The following is a 27,322-nucleotide window of genomic DNA, read 5'->3' as shown; positions in this document are numbered from 1 at the left end:
ACACTTCGCTGGGACACTTCTAAGGATACCCTTGTCTCTGATGAACACTCGCCGTCGAGGACAACATACTGGGTTGTATTATTTAAGGAGTCTTCGAGCCACTCACATATCTGAACGTATTCCGTATGCTCGTACCTTCGTTAACACCCTGCAATGGAGAACCGTGTCAAATCCTTTCCGGAATTTTAGAAATATGAATCTGTCTGTTGCCGTTCATTCGTAGTTCTCTCTGTGTCACGTGAGACAAGGGCAAGCTGAGTTTCACAAGAGCGTTGATTTCTAAAAGCATGCTGATTCTTGCACATAAGCTTTGTGGTGTCACCGCCAGACACCACACTTGCTAGGTGGTAGCTTTTAAATCGGTCCGCTAGTATACGACGGACCCGCGTGTCGCCACTGTCAGTAATTGCAGACCAAGCGCCACCACACGGCAGGTCTAGAGACTCGTACTAGCACTCTCCCCAGTTGTACAGCCGACGTTGCTAGCCATGGTTCACTGAGAATTACGCTCTCATTTGCCGAGACGATAGTTAACATAGCCTTCAGCTACAGTTGCTACGACCTAGCAAGGCGCCGTATACAATTGCTATAATACTTCTGTATCATCAAGAGCAATGTTCTTCAAATGTGGATTACAGTTAAGTATTACAGAAGCTACGTATTTTCCTTTATAGCATTCATTACGTATCCTGTTTCAGACCTCACGCCAGACTGCTTGAGTTTAACGCGTGCATTTCGGCCTTCTCTAGCTATACAACAAGCTTCTTATCCCCAAGAAAGTTTATTATATTCCAAATGAGAATATGTTCGAGGATTCTGCAGGAAACGGACGTTAGGGATATTGGTCTCTAATTTTGCGGGCCCATTCTTTTACCTCTCTTGCATACTGGAGTCACCTGCGCTTTTGCCGATGTCGTGGTGTTAAAATTGGGTCGTTGGCAGGGAAGGCCCACAGTTAGGAGTGCTCCGTGCACTGTGCGTTCAGACGCACCTGTACCATCAAAGTGTGATGTCATCTCCGCCACAGTTCGCCGCCTATCGTGTTTTACCAGTCTGCCCAGCCCACGACGTCCGACATCTGTAACGAGGGGCGGCCACCCAACCCTACGACTTCTGGTCATGATTTCACCTTGATTTCGCCACACGGTGAGGACACTCGCCACAGCATTCCTCAAATAGCATACAACTCGTGCTCCAACGGAGCCTGCGGGCCCTCACAACGTGCCCTCCGTCAAGCTAAGATACTTCACGCGCCTTCCCCACTCGAGACACGGACAGCACGCTCACTGGTATGCACCGTGCGTGTGTCTGACTAGCAGTCGTTCCTCGCCAGGTGACTCCGCTATCGCCTTGGCCGGTTTGTATCGATAGTAGGTAGGTGCTCATAATGTTCTGGCTGATCAGTGTATGTTGAATATTTCCAGCGTTGTAACGATGAGTGTTACCACCTTGCACTCCGCTACTCCGTGCTACACCAATGACAGACCAAACAGAACTGTTTGTCTGACACATACCAACTGATGCTCCAGCTGAAGTAACCGCATGTCTATTTAGAAATAAGATATGATCATCCAAAGTAGTATAAGACCTCCATCTTGCTTCATAATTAGAGAAATGCACTGCCACCGTCATAAACATACTGACGGCACAGGGCACCTGCTGAAAGTTGTGGTACTAGAGGAAAACAAAATTTTAGTGGATGTACAGTTGAGTTTTATAGGATACTTCGATAACAAATTGCTAATAACAGGTTTTTCACATTATTTGACCAATCCTAGTGTAAGAAAAAAGACATTAAAACCCACTGAAAGCGTCATAACTTTATTATAACTATTATTAACAAGACTTATCAATATATTTTTTTAATTTCCATATTACTTGTATGGTGGAATTACAAAATCATTGTAAGTAGCGGAATATGGGGTAAGGTGGTCACGACTGGAAAAGTGGCCAATACATAATTTTTCCCCTGGACAATGCTGCTGCCAGTCAGTTTTCCAGAGGAGGCCTAGTCCGTTGTTTTTTAATAAAAGCTTTTCTTAATAGCAACTTTCAGCTGCCTAATGTAAGGTATGTTATATATATTTTCCATATTACCTCACTTAAACGTAGGGTAATACACTTTTACAATATAAATGTCTAAATAGCATCTTTTTGCTTATGAATGTGGTTGCGTGTTGGTTCTTTCGGTTTGATAATTTCACTGTGAAATAGCGTCCAATCGGGAAAAGTAGTGGCACTAATTATCGGAAAAAGCAGCCGAGCTAACTGTTTTTTTTTGGTCATTTATGATCTGTTTTCACCACAGACAGTTAGTTACTTCCATATACCTGGTGTAAAGGAATGAAGCCGGAATTTCCCTGTACATGGTGCTAGCCGTCAGTGTAGGGCCCGCGAGACTGCGTCCGCAGCTCCATGCGCCTTATGCAACGGCTGACGAAGAATGTAGGCACACGTTAACCCAAGTTCCATTCGCTGATATTTGTTTGAAACCTGTAAACATGTTGAGTTTTGTGCCTACGAACTACGATTTGCGGACAGCATTGGCTTTCTGTGATCATTTGAAGAAAACTGCTGCAGAACCACATCGAATGTTTGTCGAAACTTTCGGCGAACATCCTCTTGCGGAAACAGTGTTTCGAGTGATTCAAAAAAATTAAAATGTGGTGATTTTGACCTGAGAAATGACGAGCGCGGGACACCACAGAAGAAGTTCGCAGGCAACGAATTACAGGCCTTATTGGATGAAGATTATACTCAAACTCAACATGAACTCGAGGGACAACTGAATGTGAAGTAGAAATCCGTTTGTCTTCGGTTGAAAGCTATGGGAAAGGCGCAAAAGTGGGAAAATGAGTTCCGCATGTACTGAATGAAAGGCAGCAAGCAACTCGAAAGGCCACTCGAGAAATGCTGCTCGCCAGATACAAAAGAAAGTCATTTCTCCATCGAATACTGACAGGTGATGAAAAAAGGATCTTAAGCATCGTAAATCATATGTGAGTCTAGGCAAACCGTCGACGTCAATTGCAAGACCAAATCGCTTTGGAGAGAAGACAACGCTCTGTGTGTGGTGTGATCAGTAGGGTGTCATCTGTTATGAGCTGCTAGAACCTCGTAAAACCGTTAACACTGATCAGTACCAACAGAAAATGATCAATTTAAATCGATCATTACGCAAAAAATGACCGGAACATGGAAAAGGCAGCACAAAGTGATATTTCTCTATGATAACGCCCCATTAGAAACAGCAACACGGGTCAGGGAAACGATCGAGACGTTCAGTTGGGAAATGGTAGGGTATGCGGCTTTTTCTCTAGACTTGGTTCCTTTCGATTATCATCTGTTTACAACAATGGGACACGCTCTAGCTGAAAAACGCTTTATTCGTATGAAAGTGTACCAAAATGGTTCGCTGACGGGTTCGCTTCAAAAGAAGTGTTTTTGGCATGACATTCGTAGCCTGCCGGAGAGGTGGAAGAAATGTATAAATAGCAATGGAGATAATTTTGGATAAAATATTTTTTATGAGTTTCAGACAACAGGCGTGTAATTATTGGGACCAAATTCCTGTTTCATACTTAAACACCTGGTATCACACATAATACTACAGATGGACTTGTAAATCCATTTAAATACAAAGCTGTCATCCACCATCTATGCATTTGTGATGCTTCGGAATTAATTAACCAATGAAATGTAACCCCATCTCTTCTTTTAGATACTGGGTCATCAAGGTGCCTAGAAAGTTAGAGAATATGTTCATAAATTAGAGCAACAAACAATGGGTCCTGATGCCATGGAAAATGCGATTGAAGCGATAAAGAATAACACAGTTCGTTATTCTACTGCACTAAGGTTGCAGGTTAAATTGAAAAAAATTATCCAACACAGCCTGGCAGAAAGATTTGGTTAGCTGAACGCAAACGTAATAAAAAAACTTAGTAAAGACTAATAATAGCCCGCCCAGCTAGCCGTGCGGCCTAACGCGCTGCTTCCCGAGCGATTCCTGGCACGAATCCGCCCGACGGATCTTTGTCGGGTCCGGTGTGCCGGTCAGCCTGTGGACTGTCTTGAAGGCGGTTTTCCATCTACCTCGGCGAATGCGGGGAGGTTTTCGTTATTCCGACTCAGCTACACTATGTCGGCGATTGCTGCGCAAACACTGTCTCCACGTACGTCTACACCACAATTACTCTACCAGGCAATCATTTGGGGTTACACTCGTCAGGTATGAGACGTTCCCGGGAGAGAGGAGGAGGGGGGGTCCACTGGGGCCGAACTGCACAATAACCCTAGATTCGGTGTGGGGTGGCGGTGGGTTGGGGGTCATGAAAGAGCTTTGTGATGTCTTGCGGGAAGGTGAAACCGACGTGCTCCAGGGAGTCCCTGAGTGGCACTTTTGTTCCATCTTCCCGCAATACAGCACAAAGATCTTTCATGTATATTTCACCAGGAGCTATTTCACGTGGAATGGCATCATCTACAAACAGCTGGGAGGCGTCATCATGGATAGTTCTCTTATTCCAGTGGTGACCTACTTCTTCATGGAGCACTTCGAAACACAGGCACTGGACTTGGCATCTTGTAAACGTAAAGTGTGGTACAGACAAGTCGATGGTACCTTCCTTTTGTGGAGCCATGGTGAAGAACAGCTCGGTGACTTCCTAAGACACCTGAACAGTCTCCATGCCTACATAAAATTTACTACGGATATAGAGAAGGACAAAACACTACCATTTCTAGATGTGCTGGTCACAAGGGATGGCAAAAACCTGGGACACACCGTGTATCGAAAACCGACACTCGCGGACCGATACCTGCACAAACTATCAAATCACCACCCGAGCCAGGAAAGAGGAATGATTAAGGCGCTCGTAACGCGGGCAAGACCAATAAGCGAGCCGCAGCACTTCAGACGCAAAATACAACACTTGGAGAGTGTTCTGAGGAGCAATGGGCACTCCACAAGTGTTATCACAAGCATAACAGAGCAAAACACTCGGCGAAGTGAGAAATGAGAAAAAGAAATGTCGGGTACTGCCTTTCTGCCATACATTCCCGGACATAATCGGCCGTATATTGTGTAAACACGGCGTAAAGTCTACTTACAAATCGACAAAGAAAATCAAAGAGCGTCTCAGATCGGCAAAGGAGAAAAGGAACCCACTTGCAATGCCAAGAATATACCGCATACCATGGATATGCGTAAAAGTTTATGTTTGAATGACTGGACGATCGATCAGCACGAGGATTACAGAACATAAACGACATTGCAGTTTGGGGCAGGTGGAGAAATCGGCTATGGCAGAGCAATCGCTGTGTGAGACCGACCACGTAGTAAATAAAAATCGCCGACACGGAAGTTCTGGCTGTAGAAAAGAACAGCAAACGTGCAGTTTGTCACAGGTGGCCACGAAAGCCTTAACAATTTTGTACTGAAAACGGTCCTGAAATCTCGAACCATGCTGCCCTTGGAAGTCAATAGGCTGTAGGCCACCACATTTTAGCATAGTGGTAAAATTTTCCATGGCTGTCACCGTACAGAATTAATTTTATTTTAGATGAAGTGTCGGTAAGCATATTAATAGTGCTCAGTTTCTCCTTCCCTAGCAATAATCACTCATCTCTTTACCAATACTATGAACTACTGTCTCTGTTATACAAAAATTTGTAAACCTCGAAAGCACTGTTAGCTGTCAATATAGATCCACGATATACTTTTTGTTCCTCGAATTACCAAGCAGCCTTTTCTCTGTTTTAAGAAAAAAATATCTTGCTTATATGTTAGCGTAACGAGAGTAAGTTCTCCAAATTTTGTAACAAAAGTTGTACTTATGTTTGATTAGCCTATCAAACACTTTTCTTCCAAGCATTTTCTAGGTACCAAATGAAAACAAATACGCTACAGTAGAAGTTATTCGTTCATAGCGTGACCTTACTTTGCAATTAAACAATTGTAAAATTATAACACTAAAATTGACCAAACTGATCATGAAACGATTACGGTACCGTTGATTTGTTTGTGTCGAACTGGCTACATAAGAAGATGGACTGGTAACTGAGCCTTGGTTGCCATTCAATTAGCACTGCCTCAGGCTCTTGCGGCCCCATTGCCAATATCTAAGAGGAAGAGTTGGTATCTGTGGGTTGTATCCTTAAAAGATCCTTCCTTTGCCGATGCATATACGGGGTTCGCTGGCGCGAGAGAAGGCACGAAGTTTGGGGATTGGCGGTAGCGTCGCAACAAGAGATGGTCACGAGGTCCGAGCGGCCGAAACCAGGAGCTGCACAGAGAGGGCCTGCGCAGAGCGAAGACACTGGAGTACTTCACCGGCGTCAGCATCGCCTACAAGCAGCAGGCCGACCGTCCGTCGGTTGGTTGGCAACATTCTTGTCGGACGACCATTCGTGGCCTGGCTGCCCTCTTCTACCTGCCTTTATCGGCACCACTCAGAAACTGCTGCGACGCACCGTGGATCCATAGAACTGCTTGGTGATAAAGGGGAGTAACATTTTGTAATCCTCGTGGTGATTTGTTTCATTGGCTACCTACCCTCCTTATTATTTTCTAGTTTGTACCCGACCCTCAAAGTTTTATTCGGTCAGTTCTTTGGTCCTAGATATAGGCAGCAGTATTTTACTAAGACACTAGTTGTCGTTTGAAAATTCATCCTGCTGTTATATGGACTTTCATTTCTGGTTTGTACCTGATCATTAATGTTCTAATTAATCATCTCTTTGTCGTAAATACAACCGGAACAATTGTACTAAGACACAGGTTGTCGTTAAACAATTGAGGGACCTTGTGGTTAGATTTAGCTGTTAACCGGTTCAGTTCTTTGATTGTAATTGCATTTCTAAGTCATTAGTTATAATCTGAATAACCTGTTGTACTACGCTGTTCGTTTCCTTGTTTGAAAGACCTGGTCTTTATTGGTGTATTTTAGCTTGATCTTGTGATTCCGTCGAGTGAGTTCTCTTCTAGTAAGTGTTCACAAGTGATGTTTTAAGACGATCCTTCAGAGCGGTGTTAATAACTGACAATCAGTTTAACCTTGAAAATATTAACAGCCAATTGTCACCAGGTTCAAATGGTTCAAATGGCTCTGAGCACTATGGGACTCAACATCTTAGGTCATAAGTCCCCTAGAACTTAGAACTACTGAAACCTAACTAACCTAAGGACATCACACACACCCATGCCCGAGGCAGGATTCGAACCTGCGACCGTAGCAGTCCCGCGGTTCCGGACTGCAGCGCCAGAACCGCTAGACCACCGCGGCCGGCAATTGTCACCAGGGCTTTAGTCAATTGTCAGTAGGACGGGTTGGGAAAAAGTCGCACCTTGGTTGCCGATTGGAATTAAGTGGTTGGTTGCTTTGAAGTAAGCCTTACCATTGTCATATTGTTTGCTAATCTGTTTAACCTTTAAGCACAGGTGCGCACATTAACCCCAAACCTTTCGACATACAGATTTCAAATTAAAAACTTAATCATTTGTTTTGAGTAATTGCCTATTCATATCATCAATGGTGCTTATATCGTTTTCATGTGTTGCAGAAGGGAATTTAATAAGACAGACTGTGTCCAGCGCGGTAGAAAACACTGCGTTTCACCCGATAACGGGCGGGCTGCAGGTCCAGCTGTCTTGTAATCATTGTCATATTTTGCTATACAGCACTTCAGATTTTTTTTGCAAGATAAAACCTTTTGCAACTTAAAGTTTAATATCAAAAGAATTTTGCAAATTTGTTCATTTTGTTAAAGAAAATTTTATCGTCAAATGCTTCGATTATCTGATAACACAGTTTCTATGTTGTTAAATAAACAGGTCCTGTGGAAAGACAGTTATATTGGTGGGACCTCCGTTCCACGTTTTCTGTAATTCCAGTAAGTACCACGTTTGAGTAACAATATTAATATGATAATTACAGAGCTAAGATCGGATGCAAATACTACTTTCATTGTTGGTTAGTGGGAAGGAGACATACAGCCCGTACTGATAGTGAACTAAAATTTCACATTAATCACTCTAACAGTCTCTGAGGGAACTATCATACAACGTTCAAATTCCTTGAATGCTCTCCATAGTCTCATTCTGAGACACATCGCGACCGTGTTGTCCACAGGTGTGGCTGTACGTACACAGCATAAATACATAACCTTGTAAGGTCTGTAGAGTGAAATGTTCAGAAAATTTTGGAGACGATATGTACAAGGGCAAAATGTTTGTGAACTTAATAGAATGCATAATGTGCAGTAGGACATTAATGGTGATTAGCAAGGATATAATAAATGGTTGTTTCCACTTAATTTTTATCGCAAATGGAGGTATATATAAGTGAATCAAATTTACTGAAAATTCATAATTACTCGCTTCTCTAATTTGGAGGCCTCGCAGATAGGAAATACCTTGTCACTACTGAAAACTCAGCCCAGATCCTATATGTGGCAATGGGACAGTTGCTCGTTGACCCGCTCAGGCTTAATGTTCTTCACTATATGTAAACTAGATACCTCATTTTCTCGTGTATTAGGTATAGTAAAAGAAACTAGTAGCACCCGTTATTACAACAATAAAATTAATGTCGCACTGTTTATCATGATCTTGTTGACGTGATGTTAAACCCTACGAAGGCGTAATTTTCTCTCGTCTTTAGAATTTGTCAGCTTTGCGGTATATAACGAGTCCTCGCAATAACAATAATCCACGTAATACTTACACATTCAGTTAGATCCACGTAATTATTGCGTCTCCATATGTGTTGTTAAATGCTTTCAAAGTTACTATACCAACATACAAGGTACATACTGAACCACAGTTAACATGCAAATAAATTTTTGTGATATTATCTGTATATTAATAAAACGTCCAGTTATTGAATTCTTAGAGACCAGAGAAACAATTGTTAGCGCAAACGATTACTTTAGATATGTTAGTACACCATAATTGCTAAACAATAGTGAAAACATTTATTTTACGTACGCTGTGTGTAGCTAACTAATTCGAGGTCAGTATTGCCAGCCATGAAAGGAACCAGATTGAAGCGGCCTTCAGACAAAAGCGTCCACGGTTCTTCTGCCAAGAATGCTCCGTCGAGCGCCGGTTCAGCGCTGGGCACCCAGACACACGTGAACGACGTCATGCTGTCCTGTTACAGAAGATTTTTGTACATACTTACTACAGTCTATTTCTAGCAAGGACAGCTTATTCAGTGTCGAAGTTCCCTTCAACTACAGAGCGTATAAAGGAAGGTTAACTGCTTTTTTTAAAAATTGTATTGAACGCTTTTCCTTCGTACAGTAAAATCATCAGCAGCTGACAAGCTCTTACAGTTATCCAACCAATAATGAAGCTTACTAAGTTACATAGCACTACTTTATTTCGTTTGAATTCTATGGTTGTAGCTCTTGATGAACAACATATAGCGTTTATGCTAATAATGATAGCGAAATCATTGCATAATCCTTTTTGTGTTGAGTTTACCGTGTATTGCGTAAGTTTATTTTTATGTTAGTGATACATGCAGCACTACTTACATTAGACCCTATTACCCTATACTTATCTTCCATTGTCATCGAAAAAGAGAAGTGTTTCTTTAAACCGTAAGATAGTTCTGCTGAGTTGGAAATGCTTTTCATCATTTTCAGCTTGGTATCTGTTAGGCAGCCACTGTTGCTTGGTTTCAGTGCTTCTCCGAAGTTTCCTTTTCACAGCATATCGCCAATACTACACTACTGGCCATTAAAATTGCTACTCCACGAAGATGACGTGCTACAGACACGAAATTTAACCGACAGGAAGAAGATGCTGTGATATGCAAATGAATAGCTTTTCAGAGAATTCACACAAGGTTGGCGCCGGTGGCGACACCTACAACGTGCTGACATGAGGAAAGTTTTCAACCGATTTCTCATACACAAACAGCAGTTGACCGGCGTTGCCTGGTGAAACGTTGTTGTGATGCCTCGTGTAAGGAGGAGAAATTTGTACCATCAAGTTTCCGACTTTGATAAAGGTCGGATTGTAGCCTATCGCGATTGCGGTTTATCGTATCGCGACACTGCTGCTCGCGTTGGTCTAGATCCAATGGCTGTTAGCAGAATATGGAATCGGTGGGTTCAGGAGGGTAACGCCGTGCTGGATCCCAACGGACTCGTAGCACTAGCAGTCGAGATGACAGGCATCTTATCCGCATGACTGTAACGCATAGTGCAGCCACGTCTCGATCCCTGAACCAACAGATGGGGACGTTTGTAAGACAACAACCATCTGCACGAACAGTTCGACGACGTTTGCAGCAGCGTGGACTATCAGCTCGGAGATCATGGCTGCGGTTACCCTTGACGCCGCATCACAGACAGGACGGCCTGCGGTGGTGTACTCAACGACGAACCTGGGTGCACGAATGGCAAAACTCATTTTTTCGGATGAATCCAGATTCTGTTTACATCATCATAATGGTCGCATCCGTGTTTGGCGGCAACGCGGTGTACGCACACTGTAAGCGTTTATTCGTCATCGCCATACTGGCGTATCACCGGGAGTGATGGTATGGGGTGCCATTGGTTACACGTCTCGTTCACCTCTTTTTCGCACTGACGGCACTTTGAACGGTGGACGTTACATTTCAGATGTGTTACGACCCGTGGCTCTACCCTTCATTCGATCCCTGCGAAACCCTACATTTCAGCAGAATAATGCACGACCGCATGTTGCAGGTCCTGTACGGGCCTTTCTGGATACAGAAAATGTTCGACTGCTGCCCTGGCCAGCACATTCTCCAGATCTTTCACCAATTGAAAACGTCTGGTCAATGGTGGCCGAGCAACTGGATCGTCACAATACGCCAGTCACTACTCTTGATGAACTGTGGTATCTTGTTGAAGCTGCATGGGCAGCTGTACCTGTACACGCTATCCAAGCTCTGTTTGACTCAATGCCCAGGCGTATCAAGGCCGTTATTACAGCCAGAAGTGGTTGTTATGGGTACTGATTTCTCAGGATCTATGCACCCAAATTGCATGAAAATGTAATCACATATCAGTTATAGTATAATATATTTGTCCAATGAATACCCGTTTATCATCTGCATTTCTTCTTGGTGTAGCAATTTTAATGGCCAGTAGTGTACTAGTGCATATGTAAACTCACGTGAAAACACTCAGGCAGCGAGCTAGACACTTTGAGTTCCTTCATTTGTGCCAAGTCTCTCATTTCTCTCGGTTGATTCATTATGAGAGCAAGCACAGTATGAAGTTGTGTCAGCACAAGTATGGTCTGGGATACATGGCATGACACTGGGTACAGGGCACTCAGTGGACAGTATGGTTACGTTTACCCATGTTGTGTGCCATGGTCTCCCATCTCAACGCATCATGAGTGTGTGATCTGTACACACCCAATATTATCTCCCTTCTCAATATCACCAATACCAAAAATCACATTAGCGACATAATACCTAGTTTTTCGAAGTTATGACTGTATGGTTTTCGCCATTTCTGCGTCCCACCAGCGCCAGAGGTAGCTAACGTCGTGACAATTGGAAATACAACCTGGCAACTGCTGTTTTCACGTCAAATGCTGGGTTTGTTAATTAAATCGCAGAGGGAAGTAACTCTGCGGGCAGCGCTTTTGTCACTCGCAGAGGAAACTTGGGATGACTCAGCCAGATGATTGTGTGTTATGAAGTTTATGAAAATTGCACTATATGAACCGAGAAACTTATATGCCATTCCGACAACAACATAACGGATGAAAGTTTTCTCCTCTGAAACATAACGTAAGTGCTAAGGAACATGTAAGCCTGTTGATTAAAAAAACCTGCGGGATGCAATGGATAAAGAAGCGTTGGGTTCAAAAATTAAATCACTACTTCTCTAGGAATGTACATATCATTGACATAAATGTTAACACCCCTGCAAAACCCAGTGTCTATTAAAGTCTATTTACTAGTGTATTCAGAATGTTCTTTCTATTTTAATCTGTAGAACTCTTGGTTCATTAACAAAAAAAGCTTTTTATTGGATATGCGATGTAAGACAATTAGGCGAGAGTATGACAGTAAGGTAGACAACTATATCTAAGGGGTACATCACAGATAACTGACGTGAAAGTACGTTGCAGCATTATATTTTCCTTGAAAATTATTAAATGGATATTATGGCATTCTGTGTCTTACAATTATTGTTATTTGCTTTTGGTTTGTCAAGACATTTTTCATGTGTTGTAAAACGCAGCGATATAACTAAAAGTTTTTCATTGACTCAAAGAAAATAATGTGTGACATATACATACCTCTTCCGATAGAGCAACATACGGGTCCATCACTAGCGTAGACGGATCTATATTTTTCAGAAAACTTACGAGATCGTTTGAAGTTTTCCCTGTGTATCCCAAGTGTTGGGCAAACCTTATCGCCCTGTCGGTTGCATTTCTAGAGAATGCCCAAGGGTTTAATGTCGATCCGCTCATTGCTATGGCGTTCTTGAATAGACCTGACGAGGAACGAAGTTCTCTGATAAGTAGATGCAGTTATGTAGTAGACAGACATGAAAACAACACTTTTGCATTTAATGAAGTTTGTATATAAACTATTTCAAACCGCATTTCTATTTTTATAACGTACGTGCATAGCTAATGTGAGCTGCAAGACGCCAGAGTCAATATTTAATACTGTTTGGCGCATAATAACAATGCTAGTAGGATACAGACATAGACATAATATTATGTGTATAAAATAAATACTAGTTTAATACACGCTTTCCAGGTATTGTCTAGAACAGACTCCTCTCTCTGAGAAGTAATGCTGTCAGAGCAGGTAAAAGAACAGCTATCACCTTTAAATGTCGATGTCTCACTGCCATAAGCCGAAACTGATAATACACACTGAGTATGAGCTTCCTTTTTCAGACGAATCGGAAGTTTGCTTCAGTTTAACCAGCAATGCACTCGACATTTTAAGTTCTGTATTTATTCATTTCACTTTCCATTGCGTTATCGTCGTCACCTTCGCTACACAGAAAAGCGCATCAACAGTTTGTATGACTTCACTGTTAATTTGTAGTTCTCGCTTTTCAGTTTTGATTCCATTGTTACCGGTTTATTGTAAAAGCCTACTTTCAAAACTGCTCCAATTAATGCTTCTATTTCTGGTAGCATTTTTATCTGTATTAGAAGTAAAAATACATTCTCATCAGCAAAATAAGGTTGGTGGAGATTAGATTTTCCTCCTTTGTTTCCCTGGTTGCGTGATAAAAAGAGGCCTCGAGGACGGTTGCAAGGTTTTCGAAGACACAGAAAGTTCTTTCTGACTCCTGTTTCAGTCCTTCATTTCTCGTAATCCTGATGAGGTCTGACTTGTGTTGTAAAAGAGACTTTCATATTCTCTAGTATAATATCACAGACTACTTCTTAAAGCTCGTCTGGATGTGCGAGTATCTATTTTAATTTCACACTAGATGTACGAAGGGCGAATAAGAGGCTTCAACTGATGAGGCAATACGGAGGTGATGGAGTTCACCTGAAAAGATAATTACTTACACTACTGTTTTTTTTTACTATTTTTCTGCAGGAGCGAGTCTTATGCCTGTAGGATAGTGTACCTACGAACACAGGAAATCTTTTGGTCCGTACTTCAGACGGGAGACTGATTTTAGAATCACATACAATGCGCACTAGATACCGACATAAACAGTTTACTCCTTTTTCAACCGTTTTTGTTCTTGTTAGACCCGAGGTTTTATTTTGCGCAGTATTTGTAAATATTTCGCGTTCTCCAAATTTAAGTGCTGTATAATACACACATCAAAAAAAGTTTTGCATCACTCGGTTCCGAGAGTTCCGGAACTTGTACAGAAAATTGGAATAGAGATCAACATAAACATCGTTTACGCCCTTTTTATTGCTCACGAAAACCACACAAACTGAGATGTAATAAATGGCAGTGTTATGGCAAGACTGTTTATCTGGAACGAAAATTTTATGACCATCCTGTAACATTAAAAGAAACCATATTCATTAATTGTTCTAGAATTATATTAACCACATACATTTTAAAGAGGTGCTGAAGTGTAATTAGGTCCACTACCTGAAACTAACTTTTACTACACTCCTAGAAGTGTCAATGCTTGTCCAATAACGCGTACAACCGTCTTTATGAAAACCACAAATAAATTTAAAAACGCAAATTTGATTCATTGTTTTTCAAATTTGTTCGCAACATATTTCTGAAGAAGTTCGTTATGCATAAGGACGGCCATGAACCAGCTAATATTGAATAAAAAATTCATTGGGGAACTATGAATGTCCATCATTTTAGAGATGGTTGCGGGACTCGGCTGTTCGATAGAGGATGTCAAATTAAACACCTTTAAACCGTCAAATTTCCAACCTTATTTTATTTGTGCAACAAGTTTCAGCGTTTTACTAAGCCATCTTCAGCCGAAGTAGAGGAAGACTCTTCCTCGGTTGTGATCAAGTCGGCGGTGATGGTTGAAGTGATAACCGTAGTAAAAATCTACTAATACCAGTATTTATGGCTCCTGTTTTGATCACAACCGAGGTAGAGTCTTCCTACCCATCGGCCAGGGGCCTGAAGATGGAGTAGTAAAACGCTGAAACTGGTTACCAAATAAAATAAGGGTGGAAATTTGACAGATGAAAGGTATTTAATTTGATATCCTTCATTCACCGAGGAAAGTGATAACTCCAAGGTTACATTTTACTTAGAAATTAAAAACATACATGGAACCTACTAGAAGAATTCATTAAAAATTTATATTTATATATTAAATTATAAAATAACTGAGTAGATTACAATACTTTCAGATGTGGGCATAAAGTACCATCCCCCACTTGCCATTGGTGTTGCAGGGGTTAAAGGAAATAAGAAATTTAAATGCTTTCGATTTTTTGTCGTAAAACATGCAGAACGTGAAAGACATAGAACAAAGGAGACCCAACAAAATTCTCCGTTAATTCCGAGGTGCAGAAGAAATATTTATATGGAACTCACTATGGAGAGTGGACAATACTGAAAAAAATCCCTACAAGCACTAGAAATATGCTAGACGAGATCATAAGGTGTCAAAATAAGAAATAAATGAAGAAGTAAGAAATATTATAGAAGTCAAAGAAAATGCAGCTAAAAGATTAGAACAAAACCAGTTACTTTTGTACAGACATGTCGCAAGAATAAACGAAGGTTGTTGATCAAATTAAAATCAAATGTATGTCCCAACATGAATAAATATAAAAAAGATCAGTGCCAATTTGATAAAGTGGAATAAATACTGCCATACAGAAAAAAAGTGTAAAGGATGTTGAAATGCAGGAAACATGATAGAATCCTCACTATACGTTCAGTACCACGGAGCGTGTATCTGATATATCTCTTTCCTGGCTGTTAAAGCCACCTTTCAGAATTTGGTGCCACCACGCCACCAAGTAGGTCCCTGTATTGTTTGTCTCATGAGCCTGTGCTTTCCTAGTTCTCTTCTTAGAGTACATGTCTTGATCATTTCATGGATTGGCCTTAAACCTTCCACGTGGCGGAAAAATATACTAACCTACAGAAGTGCATTATATAAAAAAAGTAAATTCCTGTTAGTCACCTTGTTTCATTAGTTATTGTTGCTCACCATTTCCTTATTCTCATTGTTGTCTGAAGACACATAATAATTATCTTTTAAACCACAAAGGAAACGATGTTATGTTGTTGTTGGTGATGCAAAGATAAGTTAGGAAACAAAAGCGAGGAAACCGGTCAAAACGGATAGAATACATTGACGGAATAGTGAAGAAAGATTGATTCACTAAAATATAAACCTGAAGAGGACAAAAGTCAAAGAAGCCTGTGGAATAATTGATATCGTGAAAAGAAAATACCTATAGTTTGATTGTGGAAGTTCTTTGTAAATGCTCCGAAGTTTTAAAAGACAAGGATTCAATGATAGAAAAATGAATTTTACTGCGTATATGCATACGAATGTTACTTATAGTAAAATGTCTTAGTCTAAATTCATGTAGAACTATCTTGTTCGTTTGTTCTGCTGCTGCAGTGGCTACTAGAGCGTTTGAGGGGACTAGAAGGGCAGTGGGTGACCGAAATCTTTGGCCAATCTTCTGCTGGTGTGAAGCTATGCCTCTTTGTTGTAATCTATGCTATAGCGGTTAGCTCCGCCAGTCCACCAACGATGGAGATGAAGCCTTGGGTTCTCAGAATCGCTGTGGTATCTATCACAACAACGAGCCACAGCTCCATTCTAGCAGAACACAAAAGTAGACATTGATGTCTTGCCATACGCTGTCCCCTTCCCTGAAATGCCGCGCCAAGTTATTTTAGGCTATTTGCATCACCACCTAAACGCAAAATACGTCAGTGTTACAATATGCTATAACTCTTGTAATATGTGTTTATTGTTAGTGTTGTTTTTCCAAAGTAAGATCATTTTAAAAGTGCTCAGTGACATTATAACTAAGAAAGTAATGTTTGGAACATATAAGGTGTCAAAAAATTTACAAGTTCATGTAGTTCTCTATTTTTCTCTGGTAGAAAGTACAACAAAGAACAGTGCTCAAAACTTGGCCAATGATAGTTCGTATAAACTAGAAACAATAAAGTCGTACTTGAATTTGCAGGCTATCCAAAATGTCTTTTCACTCTTTGATCTAAGAACTGAATAATACTTTTTTGTCCTTTAAGAAAATCTTGAGGTTTTGTACAGGTAGGTTATGATAGGCTGAGAACTTTTAAGAAACACGCTTTTGTTCGAGAGCATAGCGTCATTTCTGGATGACATTTACCTCTGGTACATAAAATGACAGATTCTGAATGACTCTTACATAGATGGAGACAAACTCGAAATCCGGAGGAGTTTGAGTATTTGAATAAACAAGTGGAGATAGAACATAAAAGTAATAAAGAATCAGAAACATGTTTACTTGAAAAAACGCCGTTCTGAATGGATTGCTGAAGTTACTGCACGCCAAGGTTGCGAAGGAAATGTGGACACAATCTGAATTATATATGAAGATGGTATCTGTTCTTTCGGACATATTCGAAAGAACAGATACCATCTTCATATATATAAGGCTTACCGGCCAATGATCTTCTTCAGTGCGGTTGCACTTACATTACTCAAACTCTTACGAGAATTGGTAGAATGACTGCTGCGAGTGATGAGTATAGTGGGCAGTGGCACTACAAATGTAGTGTGTGGACAGTAAGTAGGAAGTGTGCGTCGCACGAGGAGCGTACCAGACATAAGTCCCTGCAATCGCATTATCTTCTGTGTCCGCCATGCTCAGTCGAATAGAGTGTCTGCCACGTAAGTAGAAGATCCTGGGTTCGAGTCCCGGTCAGGCCACATATTTTCAAGTGTTCCTGTTGATATTTATCAGCTCCTGTAAGCAGCTAATGGTCTGGATTTCACTGTAACTTCATCTGAATTATGGTTACGAGTAGTACCAGCCAAGGGTAAATTTTTTTTTCCCGGTTCTAAAACTTTAACCATATAAATGTCCAGTATAGCACAAGCTGAAAGACAAATACAAGAAGGCCCGTAAATTTAGAATACTTGGTATGATTTTCGAAGAAGTGTATGGTCAATTTTTCCGGTGTTTGGCATTTCTAAGGTTAATTTAAACTAGGGTTCATTTAAACCCAGACATTTTATCTTTAAGAACATTTGTATGTATAAACGCGTGATGATGACCAAACATGCTCGAAATGCTTTGTAGTTATGTTAAGATTAACATTAAATAAATACGTGTGACTGGTAGTCGGAAAACACAAATAATTAGTGGAGAAGAGTTTTTGGAAAGAAAACTAAGTTCAGGGAGAAGAAACAGAAACTTGTTTGCCGACGACATTGTAATTCAGTCAGGGACCACAAAGGAAATGGAAGAGCAGTTGAACGAAATGGACAGTTCTTTGAAAAGAGATTATAAGATGAAAATCAACAAAAGTAATGGAATTATAATAGAATGTAGCCGAATTAAATCAAGTATGCTGAAGGAATCAGATTAGTAAATGAGACACTAAAAATAGTAGATGAGTGTCGCTGTTGGGGCAGCAAAATAACTCAAAATACCCAAAGCAAAGAGGATGCAAATTGCAGACTCGCTATAGAAAGGAAAGCTTTTCTGAAGAAGAGGGATTTGTTAACATATAACATAAATGCGTTACGAATTCTCTTCTGAAGATTAACAATGAATCCATAGTACCAATTGAGGTACGTTTATATTTACAGCAGTTGAAGACCCAGGTGTGGATCAGGATACGAGCTATAACGTTTCTTCAAGTAAACAGAATGGCAGTAATGGTGATGAAACGAATACAGGGTGATTGCTTCTTGTAGAGGCACCTCGGTCTATGAATGATGAGGAGAAAAGGAAAACAGTGTTGGGTATTGGAACCCTGATGAAGATCATGTGATACAAGTGAAAAGGGAGGTGTGATATAGGTTTCATAGAAGTTGGTTTTAAAAGACGTGGATAACGGCGCATTGAATAACATAAGTAATAGGAAAGGAAACAAGTACATTTGATAAGAAAAGTATAGATTCTCGCAATAATTGTTGACGGTGAACGGAAGTCCGTCAAAACTATCATACGACAAGATGTGGTGTGAGTTGATGTGAAAAAAAGAAATAATACTGTATATACTGTATAGTTCATGTACTGTATAGTGTATACTGAGGTGACAAAATTCATGGATTAGCGGCAGGTACATACACAGATGGCAGTGTATCGCATAGACAAGGTATAAAAGCGGAGTGCATTGGCGGAACTGTCATTTGTGTTCAGGTGATTCATGTAAAAAGGTTTCCAGCCTGATTATGGCCGCACGACGGGAATTATCAGACTTTGAACGCGAAATGGTTGTTGGAGCTAGACACATGGGACATTCCTTTTCGAAAATCGTTAGGGAATTCAGTTTTCCGAGATCCACAATGTCAAGAGTGTGCCGAGAATAGCAAATTTCAGGCATTACCTCTCACCATGGCCAACGCAGTGCGCGACGGCCCAGAATTAATGACTAAAAGTAGAGGCATTTACGCAGAGTCCTCAGTGCTAACAGACAAGAAACGCTGCGTGAAATCCCCGCAGAAATCAACGTAAAACGTATGATGAACGTATCTATTAGGACAGTACGGCGAAATATGGCGTAATAGGGCTATAGACAACCGGTGCGAGTGGCTTTGCTAACAGAATATCGCCTGCAGCGCCTCTCCTTTGCTCGTGACCATATCGGTTGGATCCTAGACGACTGCAACACCGTAGCCTGGTCATATGAGTCCAGAATTTAGTTTGTAAGAGCTGATGGTAGTGTTAGTGTGTGGGGTAGATCGCACGAAGCTATGGACGCAGGCTGTCAACAAAGCAATCTGCAGGCTCGTGGTGGCTCCGCAATAGTGTAGGATGTGTTCACTTGGAATGGACTGGGTCCCCCAGTCCATCATCTGAACCGATCATTGACTGCAAATGGTTATGTTGTGCTACTTGGAGACCATTCACAGCCATTCGCTGATTTCATGTTCCCAAACAACAATGCAATTTATGGATGAAAATGCACCATGTCACCGGGTCACCGCTGTTTGCTATTGATTTCAAGAACCTTCTGGTAAATTCGAGCGAATAATTTGTCCACCGAGCTCATCCGACATAAATCCCACCGAAAATATATGGGATATAGTCATAAGGTCAGTTCGTGCACAAAATCCTGCAATGGCAGTGGTTTCGCAGTTACGGACGACTACAGAGGCAGCATGGCTCAATATTTCTGCAGGGGACTTTCAGCGACTGGTTGATTCCATGACACGTCGAGTTGTTGCATTATGTCGGGCAAAAGGAGGTCCGACACGATATTGGGGGGTATCACATGACTTTTGGCACTTCCGGGTATGTTGGTAGAGATGTCGTAGTGGTTCAGGTTCAGTGAGGATTAGGGTTCTCTAAAGTAAGTTTCGTGAATGCTAATTGTTTCAGGCGGTGCGCTAGCAAGTTGAAAAGAATGGAGGAGGGGTAGGTGAGGAGTAGGCAACGACGTTCGAAACCTTGAAGGGGTTGGGAACTAATGAAATTAATGCTTTATTAGTGAAGGGGATTTTAGGCAGTTAGTAATCAAAGTATAATAACACATACAGGATTCTTCTCTTGAGCACTCTGCAGCGGACAGAATTTACTACCATGTGCATGGTCGACTACAGCATTAAAGGTGTTGAGCTAAACAAAAAGAAGCTCGGAAGTGGCTGGAAGTGATTCGAAGTGCTTAGGTTTGCAGTTCAAACAACTGACCAGAACTCCGACGGCGATTGTAAGCGTCAGCTATGTCTACTGAAACCAAACTGGTAGAGCTCAGATTTTTCAGTTGCTGACGTAAGTGGAGAATTTGTAATCACACTGAAATGTAGTTATGTATGAATTACATTACTACCATATACGGTCGTAATGTTTTGGCTCATCAGTGAATGTATGCATTTGTAGACGGTTATTACACTAAACGTACAGGAACGGGATTCACCAACAATGTGATGTGTAGGTCTGTGCGCTTCACTTAAACAAACTCTAGTTAACTGTTGCAAACCACGTTAATGAAAGGGGACGTATATAGGAATCATTGCTATTACACATACCATTCGGCGTACTCAACTGAAATCGTTTAAATTACATATCTTGGAGTTCTCTAAAATATTAAGCCAACTCAAACTACAAAATTAATTATACTACTCACAGAATTTAAAAAATCAATTCCAAGAAAACATTCTGAATTTCATCAGGAGTTTCTCATACCAATATCACACAGTTGAACCAGATTAGAATCTGAATGTAATTAATAAACACATTTCCCGTTCCTGCATATCTCATGTAAATTACAAAAATGATAAAACTTCATGAAAGATAATGAATCTGTTGGTAGCTACATAAGTTCCATGCGATACAGTGTCGTAAGTATTGTGTGAAAATTGTTATTGTTGTGGCCTTCAGTCCAGAGACTGGTTTGACGCAGCTCTCCATGCTACTCTATCCTGTGGAAGCTTCTTTATTTCCAAGTAATTACTGCAGCCAACATCCTTATGAATCTGCATAGTGTATTCATCTCTTGGTATCCCTCTACGATTTTTACCCTCCACGCTGCCCTCCAATACTAAATTGGTGCCGGCCGGAGTGGCCGAGCGGTTAAAGGCGCTGCAGTCTGGAACCGCACGACCGCTACGGTCGCAGGTTCGAATCCTGCCTCGGGCATGGATGTGTGTGATGTCCTTAGGTTAGTTAGGTTTAAGTAGTTCTAAGTTCTAGGGGACTTATGACCACAGCAGTTGAGTCCCATAGTGCTCAGAGCCATTTGAACCATTTGAACTAAATTGGTGATCCCTTGATGCCTCAGAATATGTCCTACCAACCAATTTCTTCTTCTAGTCAAGTTGTGCCACAAATTCCTCTTCTCCCAAATTCTGTTCAGCACCTCGTCATTAGTCACATGATCTATCCATCTAACCCTCAGCATTCTTCTGTAGCACCACGATTAGACAGCTTCTATTATCTTCTTGTCTAAACTATCTATCGTCCATGTTACACTTCCACACTTGGCTACACTCCATACAAATACCTTCAGAAAAGACTTTCTGACACTTAAATCTATACTCGATGTTAACAAATTTCCCTTCTTCAGAAACGCTTTCCTTGCCATTGCCAGTCCACATCTTATGTCCCTTCTACTTCGACCATCATCAGTTATTTTGCTCTCCAAATAGCAAAACTCATTTACTAATTAAAGTGTCTCATTTTCTAATCTAATGTCCTCAGAATCACCTGATTTAATTCCACTACATTCCACTATCCTGGTTTTGCTTTTGTTGATGTTCATCTTATATTCTCCTTTCAAGACACTGTCCATTTCGTTCAACTGATCTTCCAGGTCCTTTGCTGTCTCTGACAGAATTACAATGTCAACGACCAACCTCAAAGTTTTTATTTCTTCACCATTTTAATTCCTATTCCAAATTTTTCTTTTGTTTCCTTTACTGCTTGCTTAATATACAGATTGAATAACATCGGGGATAGGCCACAACCCTGTATCACTCCATTTCCAACCACTGCTTCCCTTTCATGCCCCTCGACTCTTATAACTGCCATCTGGTTTCTGCCAAAATTGTAAATAGCCTTTCGCCCCCTGTGTTTTTCCCCTGCCACCTTCAGAATTTGAAATAGAGTATTCCAGTCAACAGTGTCAAAAGCTTTCACTAAGTCTACAAATGCTAGAAACGTAGGTTTGCCTTTCCTTAATCTATCTTCTAGTCGTAGGGTAAGTATTGCCTCACGTGTTCCAACATTTCTATAGAATCTAAACTGATTCTGATCGTGGTCGGCCTCTACCAGTTTTCCCATTCTACTGTAAAGAATTTGTGTTAGAATTTTTCAACCGTAACTTATTAAACTGATAGTTCGCTAATTATCACATCTTTCAACATCTGCTTTCTTTGGGATTCGAATTACTATATTCTTCTGGATGTCTGAGGGTATTTCGCCTGTCTTATACATCTTGCTTACCAGATGGTAGAGTTTTGTCAGGGATGGCTCTCCCATGGCTACAGTAGTTCTAATGGAATGTTGTCTACTCCCAGCGCATTGTTTCGACTTAGGCCCTTCAGTGCTCTATCAAATTTTTCACTCAGTATCGTATCTCACATTTCATATTCGTCTACGTCCTCATCGATTTCCATAATATTCCCCTCAAGTGCATCGCCCTTGTATAGACCCTCTATACAGGGTGTTACAAAAAGGTACGGCCGGCCAAACTTTCAGGAAACATTCCTCACACACAAACAAAGAAAAGATGTTATATGGACATGTGTCCGGAAACGCTTAATTTCCATGTTACAGTATGTACTGTACTTCCTCGATTCACCGCCAGTTGGCCCAATTGAAGGAAGGTAATGTTGACTTCGGCGCTTGTGTTGACATGCGACTCATTGCTCTACAGTACTAGATCAAGCACTTCAGTACGTAGCATCAACAGGTTAGTGTTCATCACGAATGTGGTTTTGCAGTCAGTGCAATGTTTGCAAATGCAGAGTTGGCAGATGCCCATTTGATGTATGGTTTAGCACGGGGCAATAGCTGTAGCGCGGTGCGTTTGTATCGAGACAGATTTCCAGAACGAAGGTGTCCCGACAGGAAGACGTTCGAAGCAATTGATCGGCGTCTTAGGGAGCACGGAACATTCCAGCCTATGATTCGCGACTGGGGAAGACCTAGAACGACGAGGACACCAGCAATGGACGAGGCAATTCTTCGTGCAGTTGACGAGAACCCCAATGTCAGCGTCAGAGAAGTTGCTACTGTACAAGGTAAAGTTGACCACGTCACTGTATGGAGAGTGCTACGGGAGAACCAGTTGTTTCCGTACTATGTACAGCGTGTGCAGGGACTATCAGCAGCTGATTGCCCCCCATGGGTACACTTCTGCGAACGGTTCATCAAACAATGTGTCAATCCTCATTTCAGTGCAAATGTTCTCTTTACGGATGAGGCTTCATTCCAACGTGATCAAATTGTAATTTTTCACAATCAACATGTGTGGGCTGACGAGAATCCGTACGCAATTGTGCAATCACCTCATCAACACAGATTTTCTGTGAACGTTTGGGCTGTCATTGTTGATGACATGATTGGGCCCCATGTTCTTCCACCTACGCTCAATGCAGCACGTTGTTATGATTTCATTCGGGATACTCTACCTGTGCTGCTAGAACATGTGCCTTTACAAGTACGACTCAACTTGTGGTTCATACACGATGGAGCTCCTGCACATTTCAGTCGAAGTGTTCGTACGCTTCTCAACAACAGATTCGGTGACCGATGGAGTGGTAGAGGCGGACTAATTCAATGGCCTCCACACTCTCCTGACCTCAACCCTATTGACTTTCATTTATGGGGGCATTTGAAAGCTCTTGTCTACGCAACCCCAGTACCAAATGTAGAGACTCTTCGTGCTCGTATTGTGGACGGCTATGATACAATACGCCATTCTCCAGGGCTGCATCAGCGCATCAGGCATTCCATGCGACGGAGGGTGGATGCATGTATCCTCGCTAACGGAGGACATTTTGAACATTTGCTGTAACAAAGTGTTACAGCTGGTACGTTCTGTTGGTGTGTGTTTCCATTCCATGATTAATGTGATATGAAGAGAAGTAATAAAATGAGCTCTAACATGGAAAGTAAGCGTTTCCGGACTCATGTCTACATAACATATTTTCTTTCTTTGTGTGTGAGGAATGTTTCCTGAAAGTTTGGCCGTACCTTTTTGTAACATCCTGTATACTCCTTCCACCTTTCTGCTGTCCCTTCTTTGCTTAGAACTGGGTTTCCATCTGAGCTCTTGATATTCATACAAGTGGTTCTCTTTTCTCCAATGTGCTCTTTGATTTTCCTGTAGGTGGTATCTATCTTGCCCATAGTGATACATGCCTCTACATCCATACATTTGTCCTTTATCCATGTCTGCTTAGCCATTTTGCACTTCCTGTCGATCTCATTTTTGAGACGTTTATATTCCTTTTTGCCTGCTTCATTTACTGCATTCTTATATTTTCTCCTTTCATCAATTAAATTCAATACCTCTTCTGTTACCTAAGGATTTCTACTACCCCTCGTCTTTTTACCCTCCTTTATCCTCTGCTGTCTTCACTGTTTTATTTCTTAAAGCTACCCATTCTTCTTCTACTGTATTTCTTTTCCCCGTTCGTGTCAGTCGTTCCCTAATGCTCTTTCAGAAACTCTCTACAACCTCTGGTTCTTCAGTTCATCCAGGTCCCATCTCCTAAAATCCTCACCTTTTTGCCGTTTCTTCATAACCAATAGATTGTGGTAGGAGTCCTCATCTGCCCTTGGAAATGTCTTACAATTTAAAAACTAGTTCCTAAATATCTATCTTACCATTATATTATCGATCTGAAACCTGCTAGTGTCTCCAGGCCTCTTCCACGTATACAACTTTCTTTCATGATTGTTAAACCAAGTGTTATTTATGGTTAAGTTATGCTCTGTGGAAAATTCTACCAGGCGGCTTCCTCTTTCATTCCTTACCTCGAGTCCGTATTCACCTATTACTTTTCCTTCTCTTCCTTTTCCTGCTATTGAATTCCACTCCCCCAGGACTATTAAATTTTCGTCTCCCTTCACTATCTCAATAATTTCTATTATCTCATCATACATTTCTTCAATATCTTCGTCATCTGCGGAGCTAGTTGGCATAGAAACTTGTACTGCTGTGGTAGGTGTGGGCTTCGTGTCTGTCTTGGCTACAGTAATGCGTTCACTATGCTGTTCGTAGTAGCTTAGCTCCGCTCCTATTTTTTATTCATTATTAAACCTACTCCTGCATTACCCCTATTTGATTCTGTATTTACTACCCTGTATTCAACTGACCAGAAGTCTTGTTCCCACTATATCTAACTTTAACCTATCCATTTCCGTTTGTAAATTTTCCAACCTACCTCCCCGAAAAAGGGGTCTGACATTCCACACTGCTATCTGTAGAACGCCAGTTTTCATTCACTGATAACGACGTCCTCTTGATTAGTCACCGCTCGGAGATCCAAATGGGGGACTATAATAGCTCCGGAATATTTGACGCAAGAGGACGCCATCTTCATTTCACCATGCAGTAAAACTGCCCTCGGGAAAAATTATGGCTGTAGTTTCCCCTTGCTTTCAGCCATTCGCAGTACCAGCACAGCAAAGCCGTTTTGGTTAATGTTACAAGGCCAGATCAGTCAGTCATCTGGACTGTTGCTCTTGCAACTACAGAAACGTCTAGAGCCCTTCTTCAGCAACCTGTCGACCCCCTCTGTTGTGGTTGCACTTACGGTACAGCTATCTGTATCTCTGAGGCATGCAAGCCCCCTGTCCCCCCCCCCCCCTCCTCCTGTAACGGCAAGGTCAATGCTTAAGGGGGGGGGGGGGAACTTGTGTGTTGTTAATTTCCTGCTGTAGATTCTTTTTCTTATAATATGGTAAACATCATCTGAGGTCTGTTCTAGTTTCACTATATGTTACATTCTAAAACAATGTTAAATTTGGCACTATTAATTGTGTGTTGATAGGGCTATGATTCAAATGCAGAGGTAAGATGCAGAGATAATATACAGCTTAAATGGAACAAATCAGCACACATGTATGCTATTATACCTCAAATGTTACAAATTTCTATGAGAGGTAAATGTTACTCAAAACTTACATATTAGGGACGGTATAACCACCATTGTTGTACCCCTCTTATCTCTTTCTTTCTCCTCTCCATCATAGCTTCGAATTTTACCATTCTATTTCTCTTCCTCTAACCTATCTACCTCTTCTATATCTCTTTCACCCCATTCTATCGTCTTATGTCTCTGCTCGATGAGATTAACTCACAAGTAAGAACATAACAAGAAAATTCCCAACTAGCAATAGGACTGACATTCATAAAAGAAAACTATGTTTACTTTCATATACGTAGTCATTACTACTATTATTATTATTATTCTTGATTGTTATAATTATTTTTTATTGTTATAATTATCATTGTACTACTGTTATAATATCTATTTTTTTCTTGAACATTAATACTCTATAACACGTTATATGTCCTTAATGTTCTCTACAAAGTGAAATTCGTTCAATCTGAGTATGCCTGGTTAGGTGTAAGAGAGGGCCTGAAGGCCCTAATCTTACCAGGTAAAATAAATGCATAAATAAATAAATAAATATTCTATGCCACTACACGAGAATTTTCACACTTTTTGAACATCGAACTGTGTTCTGCTCCTGAGAACTATTTTGAAAAGTTTATGTTCAAGTTTGTCGCCTAGGGATGAGCGTGAGACTCAGAAACATGCTGTGACTAATAAATACAAATTGTACAGGTTAATTACCAAGTCTTCTTAATTATTGCAAAATGCTTAATAGTGCGTTCTATGACACCGCGGTTAACAGGTTTTATCTCCTCATAGTACTTGAAAATACTTCACTTGCCTGTGCTCAGTGGCGATATGACGTGATAATGAATGGATGCACCGCCAGCACTTTGTCCAAAGATGGTCACTTTTTGTGGATCACCCCCAAATGCTGCAATGTTCCTCTGCACCCAGCGAAGAGCCTCTGTTTGGTCTTTGAGGCCCATATTTCCGGGGACGACTTCATCACCAGTGCTTAGGAAACCTAAGAGGTGTTCATTTCTTTTGTATTAGTTGAATCGAGTCTCAAGAACAAGAGTACGTACCACAATTATACTAGAGCAACATTTACATGCATACTATGTAAAGGTAA

The 27,322-nt window shown here is 41.1% G+C and overlaps 1 protein-coding gene across 1 annotated transcript in view; it reads right to left on the bottom strand.

Annotated features, from left to right (window-relative positions):
- The window catches only part of LOC126147147 (esterase FE4-like), a 92,687-nt gene that overhangs the window by 39,355 nt on the left and 26,010 nt on the right, over nt 1–27,322 (bottom strand). Inside the window, exons 5-7 of the mRNA XM_049915671.1 lie at nt 27,029–27,214; nt 12,302–12,501; nt 8,990–9,155 (exon numbers count right to left, since the gene is read on the bottom strand). Of these exons, the coding sequence (XP_049771628.1) occupies nt 8,990–9,155; nt 12,302–12,501; nt 27,029–27,214 (552 nt within the window). The remainder of the gene's footprint in view (nt 1–8,989; nt 9,156–12,301; nt 12,502–27,028; nt 27,215–27,322) is intronic.

The sequence above is a fragment of the Schistocerca cancellata genome, chromosome 2, assembly GCF_023864275.1.
Source record: "Schistocerca cancellata isolate TAMUIC-IGC-003103 chromosome 2, iqSchCanc2.1, whole genome shotgun sequence".
NCBI lineage: Eukaryota > Metazoa > Arthropoda > Insecta > Orthoptera > Acrididae > Schistocerca > Schistocerca cancellata.
The sequence above is the reverse complement of the archived record's forward strand: the minus strand, read 5'-3'. Positions and strand labels throughout refer to the sequence as shown.